The 26,745-nt window shown below is 37.6% G+C and overlaps 2 protein-coding genes across 3 annotated transcripts in view; one reads left to right on the forward strand and one right to left on the reverse strand.

Moving 5' to 3' along the window:
- The first annotated feature begins 86 nt into the window (after positions 1–86).
- On the forward strand, positions 87–11,523 carry nop14 (NOP14 nucleolar protein homolog (yeast)). The gene is made up of 18 exons (XM_048166353.1): positions 87–418; positions 1,505–1,638; positions 1,727–1,868; positions 1,954–2,093; positions 5,577–5,708; positions 5,786–5,908; positions 5,991–6,122; positions 6,199–6,508; positions 6,695–6,825; positions 6,999–7,084; positions 8,498–8,633; positions 8,713–8,814; positions 8,908–9,061; positions 9,559–9,706; positions 10,659–10,806; positions 10,880–10,998; positions 11,088–11,243; positions 11,322–11,523. The coding sequence occupies exons 2-18, from the start codon at positions 1,534–1,536 to the stop codon at positions 11,416–11,418; spliced, it is 2,361 nt and encodes a 786-aa protein (XP_048022310.1). The 5' UTR covers positions 87–418; positions 1,505–1,533; the 3' UTR covers positions 11,419–11,523.
- Positions 11,524–14,672: 3,149 nt separating this feature from the next.
- The window catches only part of LOC125253281 (vimentin), a 30,489-nt gene continuing 18,416 nt past the window's right edge, over positions 14,673–26,745 (reverse strand). Inside the window, exons 4-6 of one of the 2 annotated variants that reach the window (XM_048167200.1) lie at positions 16,777–17,746; positions 15,729–16,409; positions 14,673–14,876 (exon numbers count right to left, since the gene is read on the reverse strand). In XM_048167200.1, the coding sequence (XP_048023157.1) occupies positions 14,812–14,876; positions 15,729–16,409; positions 16,777–17,242 (1,212 nt within the window). In that variant the 5' untranslated portion in view covers positions 17,243–17,746 and the 3' untranslated portion in view covers positions 14,673–14,811. The remainder of the gene's footprint in view (positions 14,877–15,728; positions 16,410–16,776; positions 17,747–26,745) is intronic. The other variant, XM_048167202.1, reaches the window with a different exon arrangement.

The raw sequence follows: 26,745 nt of genomic DNA on the forward strand, positions 1-26,745 counted from the left end.
TGTGTGTGTGTGTGTGTGTGTGTGTGTGTGTGTGTGCGCGCGCGCGCGCAGTTCCTCTCCCGACCGCAGGAGGCGATAATCGCCCCATCAGCGTCTGTCCTCCGCGTGCTCGTGTGCGCAGCGTGTGAGTTTGTGATGATGAACAGATGAAACGCTCTAACGCTTGTTTTAAAGATTATAATGATTAAATGATCATATCGATCTCTTATTCAGTGTCCGATCGGCGAGTTTAATGATGAGGAAGCAGAAGTTCAGCAGCGGTTTGTCCGATAAAGTCCGCAAGTCTAAAGCGGCTCCGGAGATTCAGAAAAACCCGTTCGAGGTGAAAATCAACCGCAAGAAGTTCGATGTTCTGGGCCGCAAGAGTAAACATGACGTGGGTCTGCCGGGAGTTTCGCGATCCAGAGCCATTAAGAAGGTAAAAACAGAGTAAAGTTGAGTTTATGGACATGAATTCATACTGTGGTGTGCGAGTGTTATATAAAATACTGTGGTATTGTCATCTGTGCCACTACAGAAACACGATTATGTCATTATTATTACATTATTATTATTAAAAAAAACTGCAGTTAAAGGGTTAGTTCACCCAAAATGAAAATTCTGTCATTAATTACTCTCCTCATGTCGTTCCACACCTGTAAGACCTTCATTCATCTTCAGAACACAAATTAAGATATTTTTGATGAAATCTGCATAGCCAGCAATGACATTTCCTCTCTCAAGATCCATTAATGCACTAAAAACATATTTAAATCAGTTCATGTGAGTACAGTGGTTCAATATTAATATTATAAAGCCACGAGAATATTTTTGGTGCGCCAAAAAACAAAATAAGGACTTATATAGTGATGGCCGATTTCAAAACACTGCTTCAGGAAGCTTCGGAGCGTTATGAATCTTTTGTGGCGAATCATGATTCGGATCGCGTGTCAAACCGCCAAACGGCTGAAATCATGTGACTTTGGCGCTCCGAATCATGATTCGACACAAAAGATTCATAACGCTCCGAAGCTTCCTGAAGCAGTGTTTTGAAATCGGCCATCACTATATAAGTCCTTATTTTGTTTTTTTGGCGCACCAAAAATATTCTCGTGGCTTTATAATATTAATATTGAACCACTGTACTCACATGAACTGATTTAAATATGTTTTTAGTACATTAATGGATCTTGAGAGAGGAAATGTCATTGCTGGCTATGCAGGCCTCACTGAGCCATCGGATTTCATCAAAAATATCTTAATTTGTATTTTGAAGATTAACGAAGGTCTTACGGGTGTGGAACGGCATGAGGGAGAGTAATTAATGACAGAAATTTCATTTTTGGGTGAACTAACCCTTTAAAATGGTTGTATGCAAATCAGTTGTTATTGTAATCAGTAAGATTGACCTGATATATGTCCAGATGAATCCACATCGAATCGACTCAAATGAAAAGAAATCGAATAGAATCGGTGATATTTGTGTCAGTGTCCAGCCCTGATGATGTGTCTGTTTGATTGACAGAGGAAGGAACTCTCCTGAAGGAGTTCAGAATGAAAGACAAGAACAACAAATTCGTTGACAGACGCTTCGGTGAATATGATAATAAAATCACACCTGAGGAGAAAATTCTGCAGAGATTCACACTGGAGAGACAGGTGACACACCTCATCATCATCATCGCAATCACTTCCATCATGTGTGTTTACTGATGCTGTGTGTGTGTGTGTGTGTGTGTGTGTGTAGCGTACTCACGACAGGAAGGACATGTATAATTTGAATGAGGAAGAGGAGCTGACGCATTACGGTCAGTCTCTGGCAGAGCTGGAGAAGATGACGGATGTGATTGACAGCGACAGTGACTCTGAGGAGAAGGGACTGCTGTCAGGTGACATACGACAATAGTTATTAACGATACGCTCAAGTCCTGATGCGATGATTGGCGATCAGACTGACCGTCTCTGTCTCTGCAGCCGAACTGACCGCGACACATTTCGGCGGCGGTGGAGGTTTGCTGAGGAAGAAGAGCGCTGGAGATGAAGGTGACGAACACAGGCCCAAGTCACGGCAGGAACTGATCGAAGAACTCATCGTCAAATCCAAACAGGAAAAGGTCAGAAACTAAAAAAAGTTAATTTCGAGTTGTTATCTCACAATTCTGACTTTTATTTCTCGCAAATCTGAGTTTACATCTCACATTTCTTACAAAGAAAAACAGAATTGTGAGATATACTCGTTATTCTGTCTTTTCTGAATTGCAATTTATCCCGCAATTCTGACTTTTCCCCCCTCAGAATTGTGAAATAAAATCAAAATTGTGAGTTATAAAGTCCGAACTGGGAGTAATAAACACGCAAATGCAAGAAGAAAAAAAAAGTAGAATTGTGAAATAAAAATTATTATGTTTAAAAGTTATCTATGTAAAATATTATAGGTTTAAATTATTTTAATTATAATTATTTCATGCTGTAACTGCTATGTATGTATGTCCTCTGAACTGCATGTGTGAATTATGTAGACTTACTGTTTACATCAAATTCCTGCTTTAATAGTAGACTAATCCTTGCAGGTGTCGTCAGTGCAGTCTGTGAAACGTCTCTGTTTATCTTCAAAGGACGTTTTCAACGATGGTTTTCTTTAAAAATGAAGACTATATTTTTTTGCATTCCGATTCCAACATCCAGAGGCACAACAAAACGTTTTTCTCTTATTCTGTGGATTTTGCACATTTTCCTTCAATTGCTACCGCTATTTTTCTGCAACCAGTATGCGCGCGCAGCTGCAAGTGACGTAATTGTGACGTCTGCTCCAAAGTGGTCTATAGCTGTCGTAACAGTAATGATTATTATAACAGTAGCTGTAACAATAAATATAATGGTAGTTGTAATTACTATAATACCTTTAACAATAACTATGATGATAGCTGTAACGATAACTAACGATAGCTGTAATAACTATAATAATACTATAACAATAACTGTAATGATATCTCTAACGATAACTATGATGATTGCTGTAACGATAACAAACGATAGTTGTAATGATAACTAAAACAATAACTATAATGATAACTATAACGACGGTTGTAATGATAACTAAAATTATAATTATAAGGATAGCTGTAATAACTAAAATGATAACTATAACGACAGCTGTAATGATAACTAAAACAATAATTGTAACGATAGCTGTAATAACTAAAACAATAACTATAACGATAGCTATAACTATAACGACAGCTGTAATGATAACTAAAATTATAAGGATAGCTGTAATAACTAAAACAATAACTATAATGATAGCTGTAACGATAACTATGACGACAGCTGTAATGATAACTAAAACGATAATTGTAACGATAGCTGTAATAACTAAAACAATAACTATAACGATAGCTATAACTATAACGACAGCTGTAATGATAACTAAAATTATAAGGATAGCTGTAATAACTAAAACGATAACTATAACGACAGCTGTAATGATAACTAAAACAATAATTGTAACGATAGCTGTAATAACTAAAACAATAACTATAACGATAGCTACAACTATAACGACAGCTGTAATGATAACTAAAACAATAACTATAATGATAACTATAACGACAGCTGTAATGATAACTAAAACAATAACTATAATGATAACTATAACGACGGCTGTAATGATAACTAAAATTATAATTATAAGGATAGCTGTAATAACTAAAACGATAACTATAACGATAACTATAACGACAGCTGTAATGATAACTAAAACAATAATTGTAACGATAGCTGTAATAACTAAAACAATAACTATAACGATAGCTATAACTATAACGACAGCTGTAATGATAACTAAAATTATAAGGATAGCTGTAATAACTAAAACAATAACTATAATGATAGCTGTAACGATAACTATAACGACAGCTGTAATGATAACTAAAACGATAATTGTAACGATAGCTGTAATAACTAAAACAATAACTATAACGATAGCTATAACTATAACGACAGCTGTAATGATAACTAAAATTATAAGGATAGCTGTAATAACTAAAACAATAACTATAATGATAGCTGTAACGATAACTATAACGACAGCTGTAATGATAACTAAAACGATAATTGTAACGATAGCTGTAATAACTAAAACAATAACTATAACGATAGCTATAACTATAACGACAGCTGTAATGATAACTAAAACAATAATTGTAACGATAGCTGTAATAACTAAAACAATAACTATAACGATAGCTATAACTATAATGACAGCTGTAATGATAACTAAAACAATAATTGTAACCATAGCTGTAATAACTAAAACAATAACTATAACGATAACTATAACGACAGCTGTAATGATAACTAAAATGATAATTATAAGGATAGCTGTAATAACTAAAACAATAACTATAACGATAGCTGTAACGATAAATATAATGTTAGCTGTAATAACTATAATAATACCTGTAACAATAATTGTAATGATGGCTCTAATGATAACTATAACGATTGCTGTAACGTTAACTATAACGATAGCTGTAATGATAACTAAAACAATAACTATAATGATAACTATAACGACAGCTGTAATGATAACTAAAATGATAATTATAAGGATAGCTGTAATAACTAAAACAATAACTATAACGATAGCTGTAACGATAAATATAATGTTAGCTGTAATAACTATAATAATACCTGTAACAATAATTGTAATGATGGCTCTAATGATAACTATAACGATTGCTGTAACGTTAACTATAACGACAGCTGTAATGATAACTAAAATGATAATTATAAGGATAGCTGTAATAACTAAAACAATAACTATAACGATAGCTATAACTATAATGACAGCTGTAATGATAACTAAAACGATAACTATAACGACAGCTGTAACGATAAATATAATGTTAGCTGTAATAACTATAATAACACCTGTAACAATAATTGTAATGATGGCTCTAACAATAACTATAACGCTATAACGATAATTATAACAGTAGATGTAACGATAACTACTACAGTAGTTATAACTGTAACAATAGCTGTAATGACAACTAAAGATTGTTGTAACGATAGCTGTAACGATAAATATAATGGTAGGTGTAATAACTCTAATAATACTTATAACAGTAACTGTTATGATGGCTCTAACGATAACTATAATGATAGCTGTAACTGCAACTATAACAATAGTTGTAACGATAATTATAACGATAGATGTAATTATAACAATAGCTGTAATAACTGTAATTATAACTAATGATAGCTGTAACGATGACTATAACTATAGTTGTAACGATAATTATAGCGACAGCTGTAATGATAAATATAGCAGTAGCTATAATAATACCTATAACAATAACTGTAACGATGTCTCTAACGATAACTATGATGACAACTGTAATAACTGTAACGATAGCTGTAATGAGAAATATAATAGTAGCTGTATTAACTATAATAATAGTAGGGTTTTTTTTGGTAATGGATTTTGATTGGCTGTGATGTGGACTTTGCTATTCGCTATTAGAGATCGATCATTTAATAAAACATTATGGTTGTGAACGGACGTTTAACGGCGATGCTCTTCCTGTTCTCAGCGCGAGCGTCAGACTCAGAAGGAGGAGGCGCAGGTGCTCACGGAGAAACTGGATCAGGAGTGGAAATCCATCCAGAACCTTCTGGCCCACAAAACCCCGAAAGAGACGAAAGACGAGGCGGACAAACCCAAGGTACCACAGCGCCCTGTGATCACGTCTGTGAGTGTGTGCTGCTCTTCCTCACTCTGATGTGTGTGTGTGTGTGTCAGATGGAGGAGTATGACGTGATGGTGCGAGAGCTGGGCTTTGAGATGAAGGCTCAGCCGTCGGAGAAGCTGAAGAGCGCCGAGGAACTCGCTCGAGAGGAGAGACTCCGCCTGCAGACGCTGGAGGTACTGAACACCTGCTGCCCGACACCGGATGAGGATGAGGACGAGGACGAGGAAGACTCACTGATGTGTGTTTGTGATTCAGGCCGACAGACTGAAGAGGATGATGGGAGAAGCTGAGGAGGAATCGGCTCAGACAGACACGCACATCTCTGCTGACGACATCAATGATGGATTCGTACTGGATGGTGACGAGCGCAAAACTCTCGCTTACAAGGTCAGAAACGCACGGCATGTGATTTAAATATTCATTTATGTAAATGAGCGTGAGTTTGACTCTTGTCTGTCAGCAGGACGGCAAATGGAACATCGAGGGCGAGGAGGAGGAGAGAGAGGAGGATGATGAAGAGGGAGGAGAGGAAGAGCATGAGACCGGTGCAGATGATGATGATGAGGGTGAAGAGGAGGAGGAGGATGAAGAGGCAGGAGAGGATGATGATGGAGATGATGATCACTGTGACCTGCAGTCTGATGAGGGCAGTGAGGATGAGGACGATCAGGGTGCTGAGGAAGAGGAGGTCAGTGTTGAAGCAGCGGTCAGCGAGGAGCAGAGGAGAGCCACACAGGAAGCCGCCAAAGCAGAACTGCCGTACACATTCACAGGTGAGACACCTGCACAGTCACATGATTATGAGCGAAACCACTTCCTGAGTTTAATGTTACAGTTTATTCACAATAATGATGAGAAAACACGTCAGACACACTTTGAGACGAAAATCACAGCGCCACTTAAAGGCTTGGAGTATCTTTACACGCCTGATTTCTGTTTGTATCCTGTGTGTGTTTCAGCTCCGGAGAGTTACAGTGATCTGCAGTCGCTCCTGCAGGGTCACAGTTCAGAGCAGCAGCGCCTCATACTGGACAGAACGGTCAAGTGTCACCATCCCAGTCTGGCCACAGGAAACAAAGCCAAACTACAGGTGAGGCAGACACAACAAACGTATTTTTAATTTTCCTCATTTTCCCAAGTGATTATTTTAAATCAGTCAGGATGCTGCCTGTTGAGTGTGTTAGTGTTTGACACAGAACCGCTGTGTGTGTGTGTGTGTGTGTGTGTTGAATGAGATTGTTCAGTGTTATATTTTGTGTTCAGAGGTTGTTTGGCTTTCTGCTGGAGTATGTTGGTGAACTCGCCACCCAGAATCCTCCTGATCTTAAAACCGTCAACGCCCTCATCCCGTGAGTAACACATACTCATACGCACATTCACATGCTCACACATACTCACATGCACATAGTCACACATACTTAATCGTTCATACTTATACTCGCATACTCACACACATACACCAACTCAAACATACTTGCACATACACTTACTCAAACACATACTCACACATACCCACACACATGCACATACTCGCACATGCTCGCATGCAGTCGCACATACTTATACTTGCATACTCATGCACATATTCGCACATTCACATACTCTCACATACTCTCACATATTCGCACATACTCATGCACATATTCGCACATACTCTCACATATTCGCACATACTCTCACATACTTGCACACACATGCTCGCATGCAGTCGCACATACTTATACTTGCATACTCATGCACATATTCGCGCATACTCATGCACATATTCGCGCATACTCATGCACATATTCGCACATTCACATACTCTCACATATTCGCACATACTCTCACATACTTGTACATTCACATACTCTCACATATTCTCACATACTCTCACATACTCTCACATATTCGCACATACTCTCACATACTCGCACATTCACATACTCTCACATATTCTCACATACTCTCACATATTCGCACATACTCTCACATACTCGCACATACTCGCACATTCACATACTCACATTCACATACTCTCACATATTCGCACATACTCTCACATACTCTCACATATTCGCACATACTCTCACATACTCGCACATTCACATACTCTCACATATTCTCACATACTCTCACATATTCGCACATACTCTCACATACTCGCACATACTCGCACATTCACATACTCACATTCACATACTCTCACATATTCGCACATACTCTCACATACTCTCACATATTCGCACATACTCTCACATACTCGCACATTCACATACTCTCACATACTCTCACATATTCGCACATACTCATGCACATATTCGCACATACTCTCACATACTCGCACATACTCGCACATACTCTCACATACTTGCACACGCATGCTCGCGTGCAGTTGCACATACTTGCACATACTCACATGCACTCAACATACTTACACATATTCTCACATGATCACATGCGCATACTCGCGCACAAACACACTCACACACACCTACACATACTCATACGCACATACTCTCACATACTTGCGCACACATACTCGCATGAACAGTCGCACATACTTACTCGCACATACTCGCATGCACTCACACACGTACTTGCACATACACATACTCACACACATATTCTCAGACATAATCGCACATACATATACTCAAACGTACTCACACTCATATACTCTCACACACATAGTCTCACACATCCACATACTCTCACATACACATACTCACACTCGCATACTCATGCACACTCACACCATTTTACGCGTGTGTGTTGTGCAGTCAGATCTACAGTCTGTGTCAGCTGTTTCCGGAGGCCGCCTGTAAAGCCGTGCAGACGTTGCTCAGCGACAGCGCTCACAGCATGGAGGAGACGCTGGAGGTCAAAGGTCGCGCTGCGATGCCCAATCTGGACATGGTGCGCTGATAAACTCTTGGTACACAGATACAGCGAGGAGATGCTGATCCTGAACTGATGGTGTGTGTTTGTGTTGCAGTTGGTTCTTCTGAAGATCACGGCGCTGTTGTTCCCCACGTCAGACTTCAGGCATCCGGTGACGACGCCAGCGTTCCTCTACATCAGCCAGGCGCTCACCAAGGTCAGTGTGTGTCTGCAATAACGAGTCGACCGTTTGATTTAGTTGTACAGCGCGCATCGGTGTCACCTGCTTATGTGTGTTTGTGTGTTTCAGTGTGTGGTGGTCTCTCTGGAGGACGCGTATAAGGGCTTGATCCTCTGCTGTCTGGCGCTGGAGTTTGTGTCTCTGTCTCAGAGGTTTTTCCCAGAGCTGCTGAACTTCCTGCTGGGGCTCCTGCACCTGACGGTCCCCGACAAGAGCAGCACAGGTGTGTGTTCTGTGCGTTTCTTTTCACATGAGCAGCAGAAATACTCTCACTCTTGTGTTAACTGATGTCACGTCTGGCTGTGATGGGAAATTTTCTACATACTCAAGCGTCCAGTTAGATTTTCCTTCATCTGTTCCCTCTGTTCAAACATAACTGTGGAAACAGGAAGAGGAATCTGGGTGTTTCCTTTCTGCTCGTGTCCATTGCACATCATGATCTTCCTCAGTGTTTCTGTCTTGTTTTCCAGCACAAATATCTAATCATTCTTAAATCAAGATACATTTACTGGAGAAGAGAAATGACTGAAGATATTTAGTCTTGTTTTATGGGAAGTGTGTTAGTTTGGAGCTCTGGATTCACACATTCAGCCTGAGCGCTTGATTCTGAATGACCGTCAGTCAGCCGAACTCATGTGACATTCGTTAGTCACGTGACCATGCGTGTGTTCTGCTGGTGGTCATGTTGTGGTTCTGACTGTGGTGTGTGTGTGTTTGTAGGTTATACAGTAGTGAGTCCGTTCAGACAGCAGGGGAAGAACTGCGATCTGCTGGTTCTGACGGATCCAAACGCGTCTCACAGCTGGAACAGGAAGCCCATGTCACTGTGCACAGCTCACAGAAGTCCAGCGGGGAGAGACCACTGCAGGTACACTCACACACACACACACACACACACACACACACACACACACACACACTCACTCACATAAACTTACACTTACACACATACTCTCCAGCTGACGACGCTCAATCACTGTTAAGAACATTAACATGAATCTTTTGATGTTTAAAAATCATGTTTAACATCAGAATTCATGGTTAAAAACTACATTACCCATGATTCCAAAATCTCCACCAATCAGTGGAAAAAAACTTTTTTGGAAAAAAATGTTCTCTTTGTCCAAATGACATGAAACTTTGTACAGTAAAAAAAAAGTCACACTCAGGGTCTCCAGAGACATCAGGCTACAAAATGTAATTTTGTAACGAAGTAATTGTTTTTTTAAAAACAAATGTAATTTTACTCTGTTAATGTTTTTACTTTACTCTGTTAATGCAGTTTTGGAGGATTTATCATATCTTTTAAATTTATATAAATATTTTATTGAGTAGGTTTTTATACAAAAACAGCTTTTTTGTAAAATTCACATTATAAAAGAGCCACATTTCTAACTTTCATTCATGGGGATAACATGGATAATTTGACATGGTTTAGTGTGAGATTTTTCCCCATCTTTTGGAAAATGCCATTTTAAAAGTAAAAAAAAAGATCACAAGTTAGAAATGTGGGTCTTTTATAAAGTGAATTTTACACAAAAAGCTGTTTTTGAATAAAAACCTATTTAAAAAAAATATTTATTTACTTATTTATATAAATTTAAAAGATATGATAAATCCTCCAAAACTGCACAAATATGAAGTAAAACATTAATAAACAGAGTAAAATGACATTTGTTTTTTAGAAAACAATTATTTTGATACAAAATGACATTTTGTTGCCTGGGGTCTGTGGAGTACTGAGTGTAGTTCCCAAACGAAGGGCGCTCAAGGGTTAATTAATCTGGTCAGTGATGATATGACGCGTTTGTGTGTTTCAGGCTGTCGCTCCTCGACTCGTGTCTGGATCTGGTGAAGCGATGCACGTCACTCTATAAGGACCTGACGTCATACGGTCACATCTTTCAGCCAATCAGAACGCTGCTTCTCGACCATCTTCCTGTTGAGCTCTACCCCGCCTGTATACAGGTTCATGCTCGCTCGTTACCTCATGTTTACTGCGATCAGGCCGTTTTGATTCATTCCGATTTATCTCCTGCAGGACCTTCACAGAGAGATATTAGACGCCATTCCTGAAGAGCCTTCCCAGAATGCACCTCTGGTGTTCAAGAAGAAGAAACCCATCCCACTGAAACTCCTCACACCTAAAATTGTGCAAATGTGAGTCAAACATGAAGTAGAAACTCGTTTCCCTCTCACATTTTCTGACTTTCTGTCGCCAAACTAATTGTTCCTCTTCTCTCCTCCAGTCTGGATTACGGGAAAAAGCGAGGGAACACCAAAGAAGAGAAGGAGCGAGAGCGACTCAAGCACAAGTACAAGCGCGAGTTTAAGGGAGCGCTGAGGGAGATCCGGAAGGACACGCGCTTCCTGGCTCAGGAGAAACTCAATGACATCATGAGCAGGTGAGCGTGACGTCCGTGTCATGTGACTGCACTCTAATCATGCCAGTGTCTCATGGTGGTGTTGTGTTTGTGCATCAGGGATGCGGAGAGGAAGAGGAAGGTGAAGGCGCTCTACGGCAGTCTGGCCAATCAGGAGGGAGAATGGAAGGCCCTCAAGAGGATGAAGAGGAAGTGATGCTGTTATGAACTGCTTGAATACTCTGATAAACTGCACATTTATTCTCGTGATGAGGTTTTGTATTTTGTGACGTTATGAGAAATAAAAGGAAACTTTTGTGCAGTGAGACTTTCTTTATGTGGGATAATCCAGTGTGGTTATGTTTAACCTTTTAACTCTCTGTGTCCTGGTTTATAACCTTTTTTCCCCATGATATATTTTAGTAGCCATCATTTGAAAGCTTAAACACTCCAAGTTCATCCTGTGAAAATGGTTTTGAAATTGGGACACTGCATTATCATGGAAACACTACTTTTACACTTACTTTGTAGTGGCTCAATTTTTGTGACAACTTCAAATTTGGAACAAAACTTGGTTAGATGTAGGGCTTTGATTTTAGAGCAATTTCAGAGTTTCCTAGTTGGATTTTTCAACTTGGAAATTCCTAGTTGGAATTTTCTACTTGGAAATTCCTAGTTGGAGTTTTCTAGTCGGATATTCCTAGTTGGATTTTTCTAGTCGGAAATTCCTAGTTTGAGCTTTGTAGTTGAAAAATTGGAGTTTCCTAGTTAGAAATTCCTAGTTGGAGTTTCCTTTTCTACTTGGAAATTCCTAGTTGGAGTTTTCTACTTGGAAATTCCTAGTTGGAGTTTTCTACTTGGAAATTCCTAGTTTGAGCTTCGTAGTTGAAAGTTGGAAAATTGGAGTTTCCTTGTTGGATTTTTCTACTTGGAAATTCCTAGTTGGAGTTTTCTACTTGGAAATTCCTAGTTGGAGTTTTCTACTTGGAAATTCCTAGTTTGAGCTTCGTAGTTGAAAGTTGGAAAATTGGAGTTTCCTTGTTGGATTTTTCTACTTGGAAATTCCTAGTTGGAGTTTTCTAGTCGGATATTGCTAGTTGGATTTTTCTAGTTGTAAATTCCTAGTTTGAGCTTTGTAGTTGAAAGTTGGAAAATTGGAGTTTCCTAGCTGGATTTTCCTAGTTGGAAATTCCTAGTTGGATTTTTCTACTTGGAAATTCCTAGTTGGTGTTTTCTAGTCTGATATTTCTAGTTGGATTTTTCTAGTCGTAAATTCCTAGTTTGAGCTTTATAGTCGAAAATTGGAGTTTCCTAGTTGAAAAACACTCTCAAGATGTATTTACTACTGGGAAACTCAGAGATAATTTTGATCCCTGAGTTTCCGAGTTGGGCGTGCCATAAATATAAATATACATTATTGCTGTTGTGTATTCTTGCTGCCTTCTATCTGAAATCTCCTACTTACCATTTCCTAAGTTATGATAGCGAGCTCATTCCGTTCAAGTGCTTTGTTGTCTGGAAGAAGAGGAATCAGTCTTATTAAAGCCAAAATGTATTGAAGATGTTTAATTTTGAATAAAATGTAGCATCTCATTTGTTGACAACAATATAAACATTCAACGTGCTATATGGATAGTCGACTTTCTAACGATTCTGGAATCTGGTCAAATACAGGCTATTTTCAATGTGTGTAAAACATATGTGGAAAATGGTTATCCATATATGTAAATATACACTACTTTAATGATAAGACAAGGCGATGTTGCTGTTGTGGAAAAACTAAAACAATACCAGTCACAGCAGCAATAGTTCTCCCCTCCAACATGTTTACAGTTAATGGCACGCCCAAGTCGGAAATTCGTGAGTCAAAATTATCTCAGAGCTTCCCAGTAATAAATACAACCTTACAGGGCATTCATGTCCAATTTCCAACTAGGAAACTCCCATTAGGAATTTCCGACTAGCAAACTCCAACTAGGAATTTAAGACTAGAAAACTACGACTAGGAATTTAAGACTAGAAAACTACGACTAGGAATTTAAGACTAGAAAACTACGACTAGGAAACTCCTACTAGGGAACTCTTATTTTTACGATAAGTCCGATAGAACTAATAAACAATACCAGTCACAGCAGCAATAGTTCTCCCCTCCAACATGTTTAAGGTTTATGGCACGCCCAACTCGGAAACTCAGGGGTCAAAATTATCTCCCGAGTTTCCCAGTAGTAAACACAACTTTACAGGGCATTCATGTCCAATTTCCAACTAGGAAACTCATATTTACGATAATTGTGGAAAAACAATACCAGTCACAGCAGCAATTGTTCTCCCCTCCGCTATGTTTATAGTTTATGGAACGCCCAACTCGGAAACTCGAGTTTCCCAGTAGTAAATACAACTTTACAGGGCATTCATGTCCAATTTCCAACTAGGAAACTCATATTTATGATAATTGTGGAAAAACAATACCAATCACAGCAGCAATCGTTCTCCCCTCTGCCATGTTTATAGTTTATGGAACGCCCAACTCGGAAACTCGAGTTTCCCAGTAGTAAATGCAACTTTACAGGGCATTCATGTCCAATTTCTAACTCGTGAACTCTGACTAAGAAACTCATATTTATGATAATTCTGAAGTGAAGGCAGCATCACTGTGTATACAACATACACTATGCTTCAAACGATTATGTAAATATGCATTACTATAATGACAATAGTTTGTAGCGATGTAGCTGCTGTGGAAAAACTAATAACGAACACCAGTCAAAGCAGCAATCGTTTAAAGTTTATGACGCCCAACTCGGAAACTCGGGCATCAGATTCATCCGAGTTTCCCAGTGGTAGATATGACTTGAGAGGGCATTCATGTCCAATTTCCAACTAGGAAACTCCAATTTTTCCCTATGACATTTTAGTAATCATTCGAATGTGGTCAAATTGAACATTGCGTTACCATGGAAACGCTACTTTAAATCCTTTTAGTGGCTCAATTTTTGTGATACCAACTTCAAATTTGGAACCAAACATGGTTAGACGCATATCTGATTGTATAGCAATTTTAGAGGCCAAATTATTTTATAAAAAATATATTTTTGTATAAAATAAATGTTTACAGTAAAGTTTTATAACTTTTTTACTGTTCATCACTTCTGCAATAAAAAAGAGCCCAGCCTGAGGTCTGTATTCCAACGCATTCATGAACTACAACCAGTTAAGTTCAGATGATTACAGTTAAACAGGTTAATGTGTGTACTATTACTAGGTCAATTACTGTAGGTTTCATATTTCAACTGTACCTTTTTATGTCGTAACATTTATTTCTGCAGTGCTTTAGACAATAAACAATAAAAATGTAAATTTTGTAAAATCAATCAAATATTAATTTTTAACTCCAACTGATGACAGTGACAAGAAACCAATTAATGTAGAAACTCCAGAAATCAAGGACCCAGTATTCAACAGAGACAAGTGTGCATTGAACTCAAGCTTTATTTAGTACTGGTTCTTTTACATGAGACAAAGTTTTACTTCTCGTGAGTCTCAGTTAACTCAGCTAGTTTAGTGGGACAGGTTTAGTCGGGTTTGAGTCTTCGGACGCTTCCGTCAGTCCTCAGGCAACAGCCGTGTGAGTCTCTACAGTGCGGGACACAGACGTGGTTCTCTCCTCCGTCACTGCTGGGAAAATTAAGACACGTCAGATTAAGACAGAACTGGAGTTTGCAAGAATTTTCTAAGACATGCTGCCTTCACATGATATCGGAATTATCATAAATACAAGTTTCCTAGTTGGAAATTCCTAGTCGGAAATTCCTATTTGGAGTTTCCTAGTCGGAAATTGGACATGAACACCCTCTTGTCAGAAAGAATAGGAATCATGGAGGACACCAGGTTTATTCTTGCCCATTTCTTGGGCTAATCTCATTAGGGCCAAATGTACAGAGCTGTGAATGTTTATATAGTTGTAAACAAATGGGACTCTACATTATATTCAAAATGAAATATCTTCTATCACACCAGTCACAGCAGCAATCGTTCTCAACTCCACCATGTTTATAATTTATGGAACAGCCAACTCGGAAACTCGGGTGTCAAAATTATCTCAGAGTTTCCCAGTAGTAAATATGAATTGACAGGGTGTTCATGTCCAATTTCCAACTAGGAGACTCCAACTAGGAATTTCTGACTAGGAAACTCCGCCTAGGAAATTCGGAAACTGGGGTATAGAAATTATTTCTGAGTTTCCTAGCAGTAAATATGACTTGAGAGAAATTTCCAACTTGGAAACCCAATCTCACGTGAAGTTTGATTCGGCGCGAGTTTGAATTGTTCAGAAGGATCTGAAAGTCTGTTAGTGTTTGATCTTCAGTCGATTTTCTGTGAAATCAGTCAAATCTGCAAACTAACTTTGACTTTTGCCAATTACCTGTAAATTGTGGAAAAATTCACTCCGTGTATTCCAGCCTTATGAAGTTAACAGGAATGGACACTTGACCATCCTAAAGCACTAGTATATTTAGGTAAACTCACCCGCCACTCCAGACAGACCTTCGGCGACGGAGATCCCAAGACGCTTCTCCTCTCCTTCCAGCAGCTTCCTGTAGGTGGCGATCTCTGCGTCCAGCTTCAGCTTGATGTGAAGCAGCTCCTGGTAGTCGGCCATGTATTTCCCCATTTCCATCTTGGTCTCGCACAGCTGGCTCTCCAGCTGGGCGATGATGTCCTCCAGACCGGCCGCCTTGTCCAGGTGCGCGGCCTCCATGTCCTCCAGCTGCTGCTCCAGAGCGGCGTTACGCGCCCTCAGGCCGTCGATCTGGTTCTGCAGGTCCGTGACCTGGTTGTGGAAGGTGGTGATCTCGTCCTTCATGGTCTTCATGTGGCCCTCGTGTTTGCTGGCCTGTTCCTTCAGAGTGTCGAACTTGCCCTTGTACCACTTCTCGGCCTCCTGGACGTTGCGGGCGGCCACGGCCTCGATCTCCGCGCGCATGTTGCGCAGGTACGCGGCCAGGTCGGGTCTGTCGGAGTCCAGCTCCACCGTCACCTTGGACTCCTCGATCTGCTTGAGGAGGTCGGCGACTTCTTCGTCATGGAGCTTCTTCAGGAACTCGATCTCGGCCACCAGCTGCTCGATGCGCTTCTCCAGGTCGGCCTTCTGTAGCGTGGCGTTGTCGACGTCTTGACGGAACTCGCGGAGAATCATTTCAGCCTCCTCTGTGGAGTCGAGGTCATAAATGAGTTCATATACAAATGGTATTTTATAAATAAACACTATAAATTTGTTTTATTCATGCAATAGAAGCTGTATGTTAGAGTTTGGACTTTGGTACAACTCTTTTTTTTTAAAATTTAGACTAATTAGTCAATGAACTTTTACATCTACAAACTGACATTATTTTAATTTCAAGCTTGTTTATAAACAAAATGCAATCCCGACTTTCTGATTACAGACATTTTTTTTGTTTTGTTTTTTAGAAAACAAGCAACAAGCAATCTCAAGTCATTTGGTTCTCCATTAAATATTCTCCATTGTTTTGGAATTCAAGAACATTTTTTTGCATGTATTGATCTTCAGCCTCACCTTTGATGGCCAGCTCTTCCTCCAGCTTCAGCCTCCAGACCTCCACCTCTTCTTCGATGTAGCCCCTCTCTATATCAGCCGCGCCCTTCTCGGCGGTCAGAGCTTCGATTAGGTCCCTCACCTCTTTAAACTTCAGTTCGTATTCCTCCCCGAGGCCGGTCGGTCCTCCCTTAAAGCGTCCCTGAAGGGATTCCAGCTCGGCTCTCAGCGCGGCGTTCCTCTGCTCCAGCGCCTGGACCTTCTCGATGTATCCGGCGAAGCGCACGTTCAGCTCCTGCATCTCCTCCTTCTCGTTGGCGTGGTGCTGATGGATCTCAGTGGCGACTTCCACCGCCTGACCCTGGAATCCCGTCCGGCCGCGGCTGTACGAAGAGCCTCGGCATCGGGAAGGCGACGGGCTCTGGACCCTCATCCGGCTGGAGCCGCTGACGCTCAGGCTCTTCTGTGAATACGTCGTACCTCTCATGTCTGTGTCCTCGGGCTTCTGCGCTTGTGATCTGGATGGTTTCTCCTCGTGCCTGACTCTCGCTTCAGCTCACCGGCGTTTATATGGACCCGTCAAGAATCTTGCACAGGCCCTTGAAAGTCTTGCAGGGTTTTGACATGTTTTAAAAGCGGATCATGACACTCCTGCCCGAGTTCGAAGGCTTGAGTTTCTCATTAGCTCACGTATCATTGTCATCTGGAGGCCGAGCGGCTCTCGCACTCCAGTGCCACATAACCAGCAAGTGTGCGAGAGTCACTATTTCTTCTCACTGTAATTTCAGGTCAGTGTGGCTCACTGTTTCCATATAACCTCATACGGATGAATTAATGTGCTTTACAAATAAACTCAAGCCCTTTAGCTCTCTTCTAAACTTGTTTCTCTCTGTTTGTCAGATGTTTGGGGAGATTCGTGATGTGCGCTGCAAAAAATGATGTTCTTTCCTCAGTATTTTTGTCTTGATTTAAGAATGTTTAGATGTTTGTGCTGGAAAACAAGACAGAAACACAGTGTATCTCATCAAAATGTTATATATTTAGACATGCTAGGAATTATCTTGATTTACATAAAATTGTTTTTAAGATCCTCAATTGTAGAATACAAGCAAGTCTTAAAACTAGTAAAACAAGCAACTTTACAATCAATAAAGCCACTGAACATTCTCTTTCAAAGAAATCGTTTGTTTTCTAGCTAAATTTCAACTGTTCTACTTCAAAATTTCATTGTTAACTAAGTAATTATTTGTGAAATTTACTAGCAATTTTTGAGTGAATTGTATCAAAGTAAATCCCACAGATGGTTTGGGTTGATATATGACGTGTTTATGTGTGGCTGTAGCAGGAATGTGATTGTCTCATGAGAATATTGTGACATTCTCAGCTCTTCACATCACTGACACTGACTGATGGTGTTAATAGATATGATGGAATACTGCGGCCTAAGCGCTATATACATCGCTCTTCAGGACAGTTTTACACATTCATCATCCGATGCCGTCTCTTTTCCTACATTTCTGCGCAAAAAAGTCTTGTGTAGGCCTGCTGGGGTTCATTTTAACAACCTGTCAGCGGTTATCTCGAGGAGTTTTCTCCTGTGTCTGTTGAAATCAGCTCATTCTGTTAACGAAGCAGTGATTTTATGTGACATTATTACAGAAGAAAAACTTTTGCTCTACTGTAGATCATTCTCTCTTAGTCACCCGTGTAGAGACAGTCTTTAGCGTTTCTGATGCTGCACTAAACTGGTTTGAGTCCAGCCTCTCAGATCGTCAGCAGTTTGTCACTCTGGGTGGATGCAGGTCTGAGGTTGGTGTGATTTCAATCTGGTGTTCCTCAGGGGTCAGTTTTGGCCCTTTACTCTTTTACTCATTTACATTTTTCCCCTTGGGGAACTCTTAAGATCACTTGGTTTCAAATGTAATTTTTATTCAGATTTACACACATTCAAAACTTGATGATAATGTGGCTGTGGCCTTTCTTTCTCAGTCAAACCAACAAACTGATCTACTATTTGAGCTTCTTCTTCTTCTGAGACTAAATAATAAACAATATCTTCTAAAGCTTTAAAGTTACGAGGCTGTTCTGACTATCTTTTTCTAATTGATCTGGCATACGGAATTCCCATATCGGAGTTCCGAACATTACCAAATTTCCAGAGACTTTCACTGAGGGGGTCAAAACTTTCTAATAGAGTATTTATGCTGTGCTAGCAACATGCTAATTGACACTAGCAATGTGCTAAAGCATGCTTATTCATGCTAGCAATGTGCTAAAACATGCTATCAAAATGCTAAGTCATGTTAAGATCATGCTAACAACATGTTGAGGATCATGTTAACAATGTGTTAAAACATGCTAGCAACATGCTAAGATGATGCTATTAAAATGCCAAGTAATGTTAGCAATGTTATAAAATGTTAAAACGTGCTAGGATTGTGCTAGCAATGTGTTAAAACATGCTAGCAACATAGTAAGATCACGTTACCAATGTGATAAAACCTGCTAAGATTTTGTTACCAATATGCTAAAACTTGCTAAAAACATGCTAAAACAAGTTAGCAAAATGCATTAAAACATGTTATGCCCATGCTAGCAATGTGTTAATCAATGCTAAGATTGTGCTAGCAATGTGATAAAACATGTTAATAATGTGACAAAACCTGCTAAGGTCATGTTAACAATGTGCTAAAACATGCTAGCAAAATGCTAAGTCATGTTAATTCATGTTAAGATCATGCTTACAACATGTTGAGGATCATGTTTACAACGTGCTAAAACATGCTAGCAACATGCTAAGATGATGCTATTAAAATGCTGAGTAATGTTATCAATGTTATAAAATGTTAAAACGTGCTAGAATCATGTTAGCAATGTGTTAAAACATGCTAGCAACATAGTAAGATCACGTTACCAATGTGATAAAACCTGTTAAGATTTTGTTTTCAAAATGCGTTAAATCATGTTATGACCATGCTAGCAATGTGCTAATCAATGCTAAGATCATGGTAGCAATGTGAAAAATTTTTTTTAACAATGTGACAAAACCTGCTAAGGTCATGTTAACAATGTGCTAAAACATGCTATCAACATGCTAAGATAATGCTAATAACATGCTAAATAATGTTAGCAATGTGATAAAACGTTAAAACGTGCTAGGATCATGCTAGCAATGTGCTAAAACATGTTAACAACGTGACAAAACCTGCTAAGATCATGTTAACAACGTTTTTAAAAAAATGCTAGCAACATACTAAGATTATGCTAATAACATGCTAAATTATGTTAGCAATGTGATAAAACATGGTAAATGCTAACAATGTGATAAAACATGTTAACAATGTGACAAAACCTGCTAAAACATGTTAACAATGTGACAAAACCTGCTAAGATCATGTTAACAACGTTTTAAAAAAAATACTTGCAACATACTAAGATAATGCTAATAACATGCTAAATTATGTTAGCAATGTGATAAAACGTTAAAATGTTCTAGGATCATGCTAGCAATGTGTTAAAACATGCTAGCAACACAGTAAGATCGCGTTAACAATGTGATAAAACCTGTTAAGATTTTGTTAGCAAAACATGCTAAAACTTGCTAGCTATGTGTTAAAACATGGTAAATGCTAACAATGTGATAAAACATGTTAACAATGTGACAAAACCTGCTAAGATCATGTTAACAATGTGATAAAACATTCTAACAACATGTTAACATATGCTAACAATGTGTTAAAACATATGCTAAAATAATGCCAGCCAAATGTTAAAACATGCTAGCAACATAGTAAGATTGCGTTACCAATGTGATAAAACCTGTTAAGATTTTGTTTTCAAAATGCGTTATATCATGTTATGACCATGCTAGCAATGTGCTAATCAATGCTAAGATCATGGTAGCAATGTGATAAAACATGTTAACAATGTGACAAAACCTGCTAAGGTCATGTTAACAATGTGCTAAAACATGCTATCAACATGCTAAGATAATGCTAATAACATGCTAAATAATGTTAGCAATGTGATAAAACGTTAAAACGTGCTAGGATCATGCTAGGAATGTGCTAAAACATGTTAACAATGTGACAAAACCTGCTAAGATCATGTTAACAACGTTTTAAAAAAAATACTAGCAACATACTAAGATAATGCTAATAACATGCTAAATTATGTTAGCAATGTGATAAAACATTAAAATGTTCTAGGATCATGCTAGCAATGTGTTAAAACATGCTAGCAACACAGTAAGATCGCGTTAACAATGTGATAAAACCTGTTAAGATTTTGTTAGCAAAACATGCTAAAACTTGCTAGCTATGTGTTAAAACATGGTAAATGCTAACAATGTGATAAAACATGTTAACAATGTGACAAAACCTGCTAAGATCATGTTAACAATGTGATAAAACATTCTAACAACATGTTAACATATGCTAACAATGTGTTGAAACATATGCTAAAATAATGCTAGCCAAATGTTAAAAAATGTTAGCAACATAGTAAGATCGCGTTAACAATGTGATAAAACCTGTTAAGATTATGTTAGCCACATGCTTAAAACTTGCTAGCAATGCATTAAAACATGTTAAGACCATGCTAGCAATGTGTTAATCAATGCTAAGATAATGCTAGCAATGTGTTATAACATGGTAAATAATGCTAGGAATGTGATAAAACATGTTAACAATGTGACAAAACCTACTAAGACATTTTAGCAATGTGTTAAAACATGCTAAAATAATGCTAGCCAAATGTGCTAAAACATGTTACCATGTGATAAAACCTGCTCATCCTGATCATGTTAGCATTGTGCTAAAAAATGCTAGCAACATGTTAAAACCTGATAGGATCAAGTTAGCAAATGCTAAAACAAAACAAAAAATTTAAATTAAGCTTTTTTTAGCTACTTAAAACATTTAAACTTTAAGTTTTTTAAACTACTTCAAATTTTCAGGCTTTCTCAAGCCAGTATCAAGTTTGTTAGCTAATCTAGTTAACCGCTGATATTTGATGCTAATTTAAAATTTGATCCTCATGTCCAGAATACTGTTAAAACGCCTTAAAATGACTTTAAAGTTTGCATTAGTAGATGTATTTTATAGGCTATTGCTTTTATTTAGTTATTAAACGGCAGTAGTGCATAATAATTGTATGTTTATTTTATGTTTGATAACTTTTCTGTTTAGCTGTTATGTTAGAGCTGAAGTGAAGTACAGCAAATTTAACCTGTCAAGGCTTTTTTTTGCTTGGAAACCAGAGTTGCCCTGTTATAAAATGAGACAAAAACAATGAGGTACTAAAACATCAACTTATTGTATCACAATATATAACATTATTTATTTCACAAAACATGGTTTCTCGCGACATTCAAGAACAATTCCAGACTGATTTCAAACTACTTCACCTCAGTGTCTTTATTTGACTTTCAGTTCTGCAAATCACCACATCTCCACATCAAATGAGGGAAACTTCTAGCCTGGGTGCCAGCCCGAACCCCGCCCACAACATTTTTTGGACGGGAAGCTCATATTCTGACTAGAATTGAGTATGACCACATCAGGCTAGGAAACTTCACTGATTTTCAAGACCTAAATAACTCTTTCTGGTTTGCAAGCATTTGGAGTTGATGTTTGTACAGCAGAGGGCGCCACAGATCTTTCAAACTCTCACAAGCTCAACTTTCTCTGTCTTTTACCAAAACATTTGACTTCAGGAACATTTGTTCCGGTGCATGTTAAGGTGACATTAACTTCTAGTTGTATTCAAGCTTCATACATTTAAAAACGGTTTTCTGTAGAGCTGCTTTAGAATAATGTTTTGTACAAAGTGCTGTACAGCTGCTTCAGAATCACGTCCCACTTTAATTTGAGATGCATTAATCTAAATCAACAGACAAATACTGACTGCAAAAACTACATTATCATGAGTGTTTCCATAAATATCTAACAAAAAGCATCTGAAACCGCAGATGAGATGTTAAACATCGTGTTGGACGAGGTGATACGCATCGATAACATGCCAAAGCACGTCTGAACACCATCATACCTGCATGAATCCTACGCTTCAGCTCAGAGACGGGTTTCTCGGGACACTTCACAACGGTTTGTGAGTCTGTAATCGGCTTTCCGAGTCATTTGTGTCTCTGTGACGGATATTAACATGAGACAGAATGTCATTTATACAGATTTGATTAAAACTAACACCCTATTATTTTCACATTTCACCCTGAAAAATAATGGTTTGACCTTTCTGACATCTGAGGAATGTCTCACGGTTCGAACAGACAGGGTTTCATTACTGCCTCAGCAAGTTTCATCAAGAGATTCTCGTTACATTGAGAAAAAAATCAGCTGGCTTTTTTTTTTTTTTACATGCAGATGTTTTTCTTGGCAAGAAGTACAAGAATTTTGACTGTAAATAATGTAATATTTACAAGACATTCTTGTACTGACTTGCAACTTCTAAAAGAGTGTGAATGAAATGATAAAACCCCTTTAGGTTCGTACTTTAACATCTTCCCTGTAGATTGAGTGTAACGCATCAGAAGATTCATATTCATATTCACCCTCAATAACTGCTGTGAAGTTTATGTGTAACGTCGATTAAAATGAATAATGGGAACCAAAACAAAACGCATGTGTGTTCACTTTTATGTGTTACTACACAATATAAAAAAATCGGTAACACTTTATTTTAAGGTGACTTATTACACGTTACTACATGTACAAACTATGTAATAACAGTAAATTATGCATAATTACAGGTAACTAACACTAAACCAAACCCTAACTGTAACTCTATAGTAAGTACATTTAGTTAATTAATATTTCTCAGTACTTGAGTAAGTACAATGTAACTACGGCACCTTAAAATAAAGTGTAACCAAAAAAATCTATTATATATTTAAAAAAAAAAAAGTGTTACATTTTAATTTAAGGTGTTACAATGTACTTGTACAGTTAAGTACTGAGTAATATTAACTACATGTACTTACTATAGGGTTAAGGCATGTAATTATGCATAATTTATATTTATTACTACATGTAACATGTTACAAAGACACTGCAAAATAAAGTGTTACCAAAATATATATTAATTTCAATGCAAAAATATATTACAAGATGCACTTTAAGGAGCAGGAAAATACATTTCCAATCTTGAATGATATTTTGGGTAAATGCAAAATGTGTTTTTCTTCAAATATATAATTTGAAACATGTTACAATGTAACACTTTATAAGTGTTTTAAAAAAATGTTACGCTTAAGTGTTACAATATTTAAAAAAAATTACGCTTATTAATAAGCGTAAGACTTTTTGTAAACATTGTAACACTTAATAAGAGTAACTTTTTTTAAACTGTAACAATAAGCGTAACATTTTTTTGGTAATAAGGTAATAACCTATTCAAAAATGGCCAAAATAAATATGAAAAACAATCAATAGGAAAGATGTATTTATGTAATAAATTTTATATATACATATATATAATATTTTAGCATCTATATTAGCAAAATACATTTTTGCATATACTGAAATACATTTAAAAATAAATATATTAGGGTAAAATGGATCGTTAGATGGATTAAGTGTGTAAGTGTAAGTGTGTCTCGGGTTTCTTTAGAATAAACAACACTTGATCTGATATTTAGTGACCCGTTCCTGGTCTTTCAGCCGCTGTATGTGGCGTTTTCTCTGCTCAGTCATGTGACATGATGTTAGTATGTTTCTGTTTCAGTGTATGAACACATAAGGTACAGTATCTGATGTGAGATCAGCGAGAGACAGACGGGTTAAATCACAGCTGGGCCGAAGACACACACACACAGGGTCAAGCCTTTGAATTCGACTAGGAATTCTGGGTAAACACATTCTGCCGGAATTCCCACCTTCACAACGGACAAACTGAGACTCGTACAGTGGGTTCCCCGTGGCGGTTTGCGCGTGCGTCACGCGACATCAATAACAAGGGGACACGCGCGCACCTGCTCGCCGCAGCGCCATGGCAACAACAATAACAAGGTGCTCCTTTCCTGGGAGATCCTGTGGAATGCGTGCGCTTGTTTGTCAAGTATGCGGTCGCTCGGCAACCGGAGTCCGTCCCCGAGGGAAACCTCTTATCTGACGCCATACAGGTAAGAGTGCCACACCTGCGCCCCAGCGTTGCCACGGCGATACTCCAATGTTTGGCCGGAAGCATGCCTAAAAAAAGTAGTGAATGGTTGTAAAGATATAAGTGGAGTTGGGCGGCACCTTTCACTTTCATCCCATAGAGTTCAGAGTCTGTTACGCTCCATTTCACGCTGCTGAATGAGCGCTTGACGTGTTACACAATCAGGGATTTTCCATTTACAGTGTTCTGCTTCTGCCTGACAACATCAACACGTCTTCAGTGATCGGTACGCTCCCACTGGTTAATGCTTTAACATTAACTTACTATGAGCAATACACTTGTTATCTCATTTATTAATCTTTGTTCATGTTAGTTAATACAGATTATGTAAGCCTATTACATAAAAAGTCATAATTATAACGCAGAAAGCCATAAATTTGACTTTTTATCTCATAATTTAAATTTTTTAATCTCATAATTGATTTAATATGTCATTATTTTTATTTCAAAATTTTGACTTTTTGTAAATTTCAATTTAGGTCAGAATTTCGATTTTTTTTTATGTCATAATTATGACTTTTTAAGACATAATTTGACCTAGTATGACATAATTTTGACTTTTTAAGTCAGAATTTCAACTGTCAGAATTTCACATTTTTAACGTCGACTTTTTGATCAATTTTTTGTCATAATTTCGACTTTTTGTCAATTTCAATTTACCTCAGAATTTCAATTTTTAATGTCAGTTTCAACCTTTTTAAGCCATAATTTGACTTAGTATGACATAATTTTAACGTTTTTGTCAATTTCAACTGATGTCAGAATTTAGATTTTTTAATGTCATAGTTTCGTTTCTTTTTTGTGTCATAATTATGACTTTTTTAGTCAGAATTTCTACTTTTTTTGTCAGAATTTGGACTTAAGTCATAACTCCAATTTTACATCTCATAATTGATTTGTCATAATTTCAACTTTATCTCATTATTTTTTAATGTCATAATTATGACTTTTTAAACCATAATTTGACTTAGTATGACATCATTTTAACTTTTTTTCGAATTTTCAATATTATGACTTTTTAAGTCAGAATTTCTACATTTATGTCAGAATTTGGATTTCTAATGTTGACTTTTTAATAATTTTTTTGTCATAATTCCAACTTTTCATTTCATTATTGACTTAGTATGTCATAATTTAGACTTTATCTCATAATTTTGACTTATGTCAATTTCAATTTAACTCTTTAATGTCAGTTTCAATATTTTTAAGCCATAATTTGACTTAGTATGACATAATTTTGACTTTTGTTGTCAATTTCAACTGATGTCAGAATTTAGATTTTTTAATCTTTTTAAGTCAGAATTTCTACTTTTATGTCAGAATTTGGACTTAAGTCATACTTCCAACTTTTCATCTCATAAAATAGCTTGTCACAATTTACACTTTTTATGTAATAATTAAATTTTCTTTTATTTCCAAGTATTTTTATTTATTTATTTATTTATTTTTCTATTCTTTTTTTTTTTTTTTTTTTTTTTAAGTAGCGGAATTGGGCTTCCATAACAAATAGCTTAGGTCCATTAAATAATATTAACAGCTACAACTTTTGATTCTAATACTGCATGAGTAAATGCTAAAATTAACATTTTTGTTGTCAAATAGTCTTTTGATATAATGACCTATTTGAAGGGCCTGCAATAACGCGGTTTGACCAGTGGGGCGCTGTAACGCAATACTGTAATGAAGCCCACCCGGATGGAATCCAATAGAAGACACGACGCGTAAAATGTGGGAGTTTAACATAGCATAAAACATAACAAACATAACGTTTAGCCTAACTACAAAAATGCTGTCATGCAGGGCCACCAGCTCTCA

This window comes from Megalobrama amblycephala, linkage group LG18 (genome assembly GCF_018812025.1).
Source record: "Megalobrama amblycephala isolate DHTTF-2021 linkage group LG18, ASM1881202v1, whole genome shotgun sequence".
Classification (NCBI taxonomy): domain Eukaryota; kingdom Metazoa; phylum Chordata; class Actinopteri; order Cypriniformes; family Xenocyprididae; genus Megalobrama; species Megalobrama amblycephala.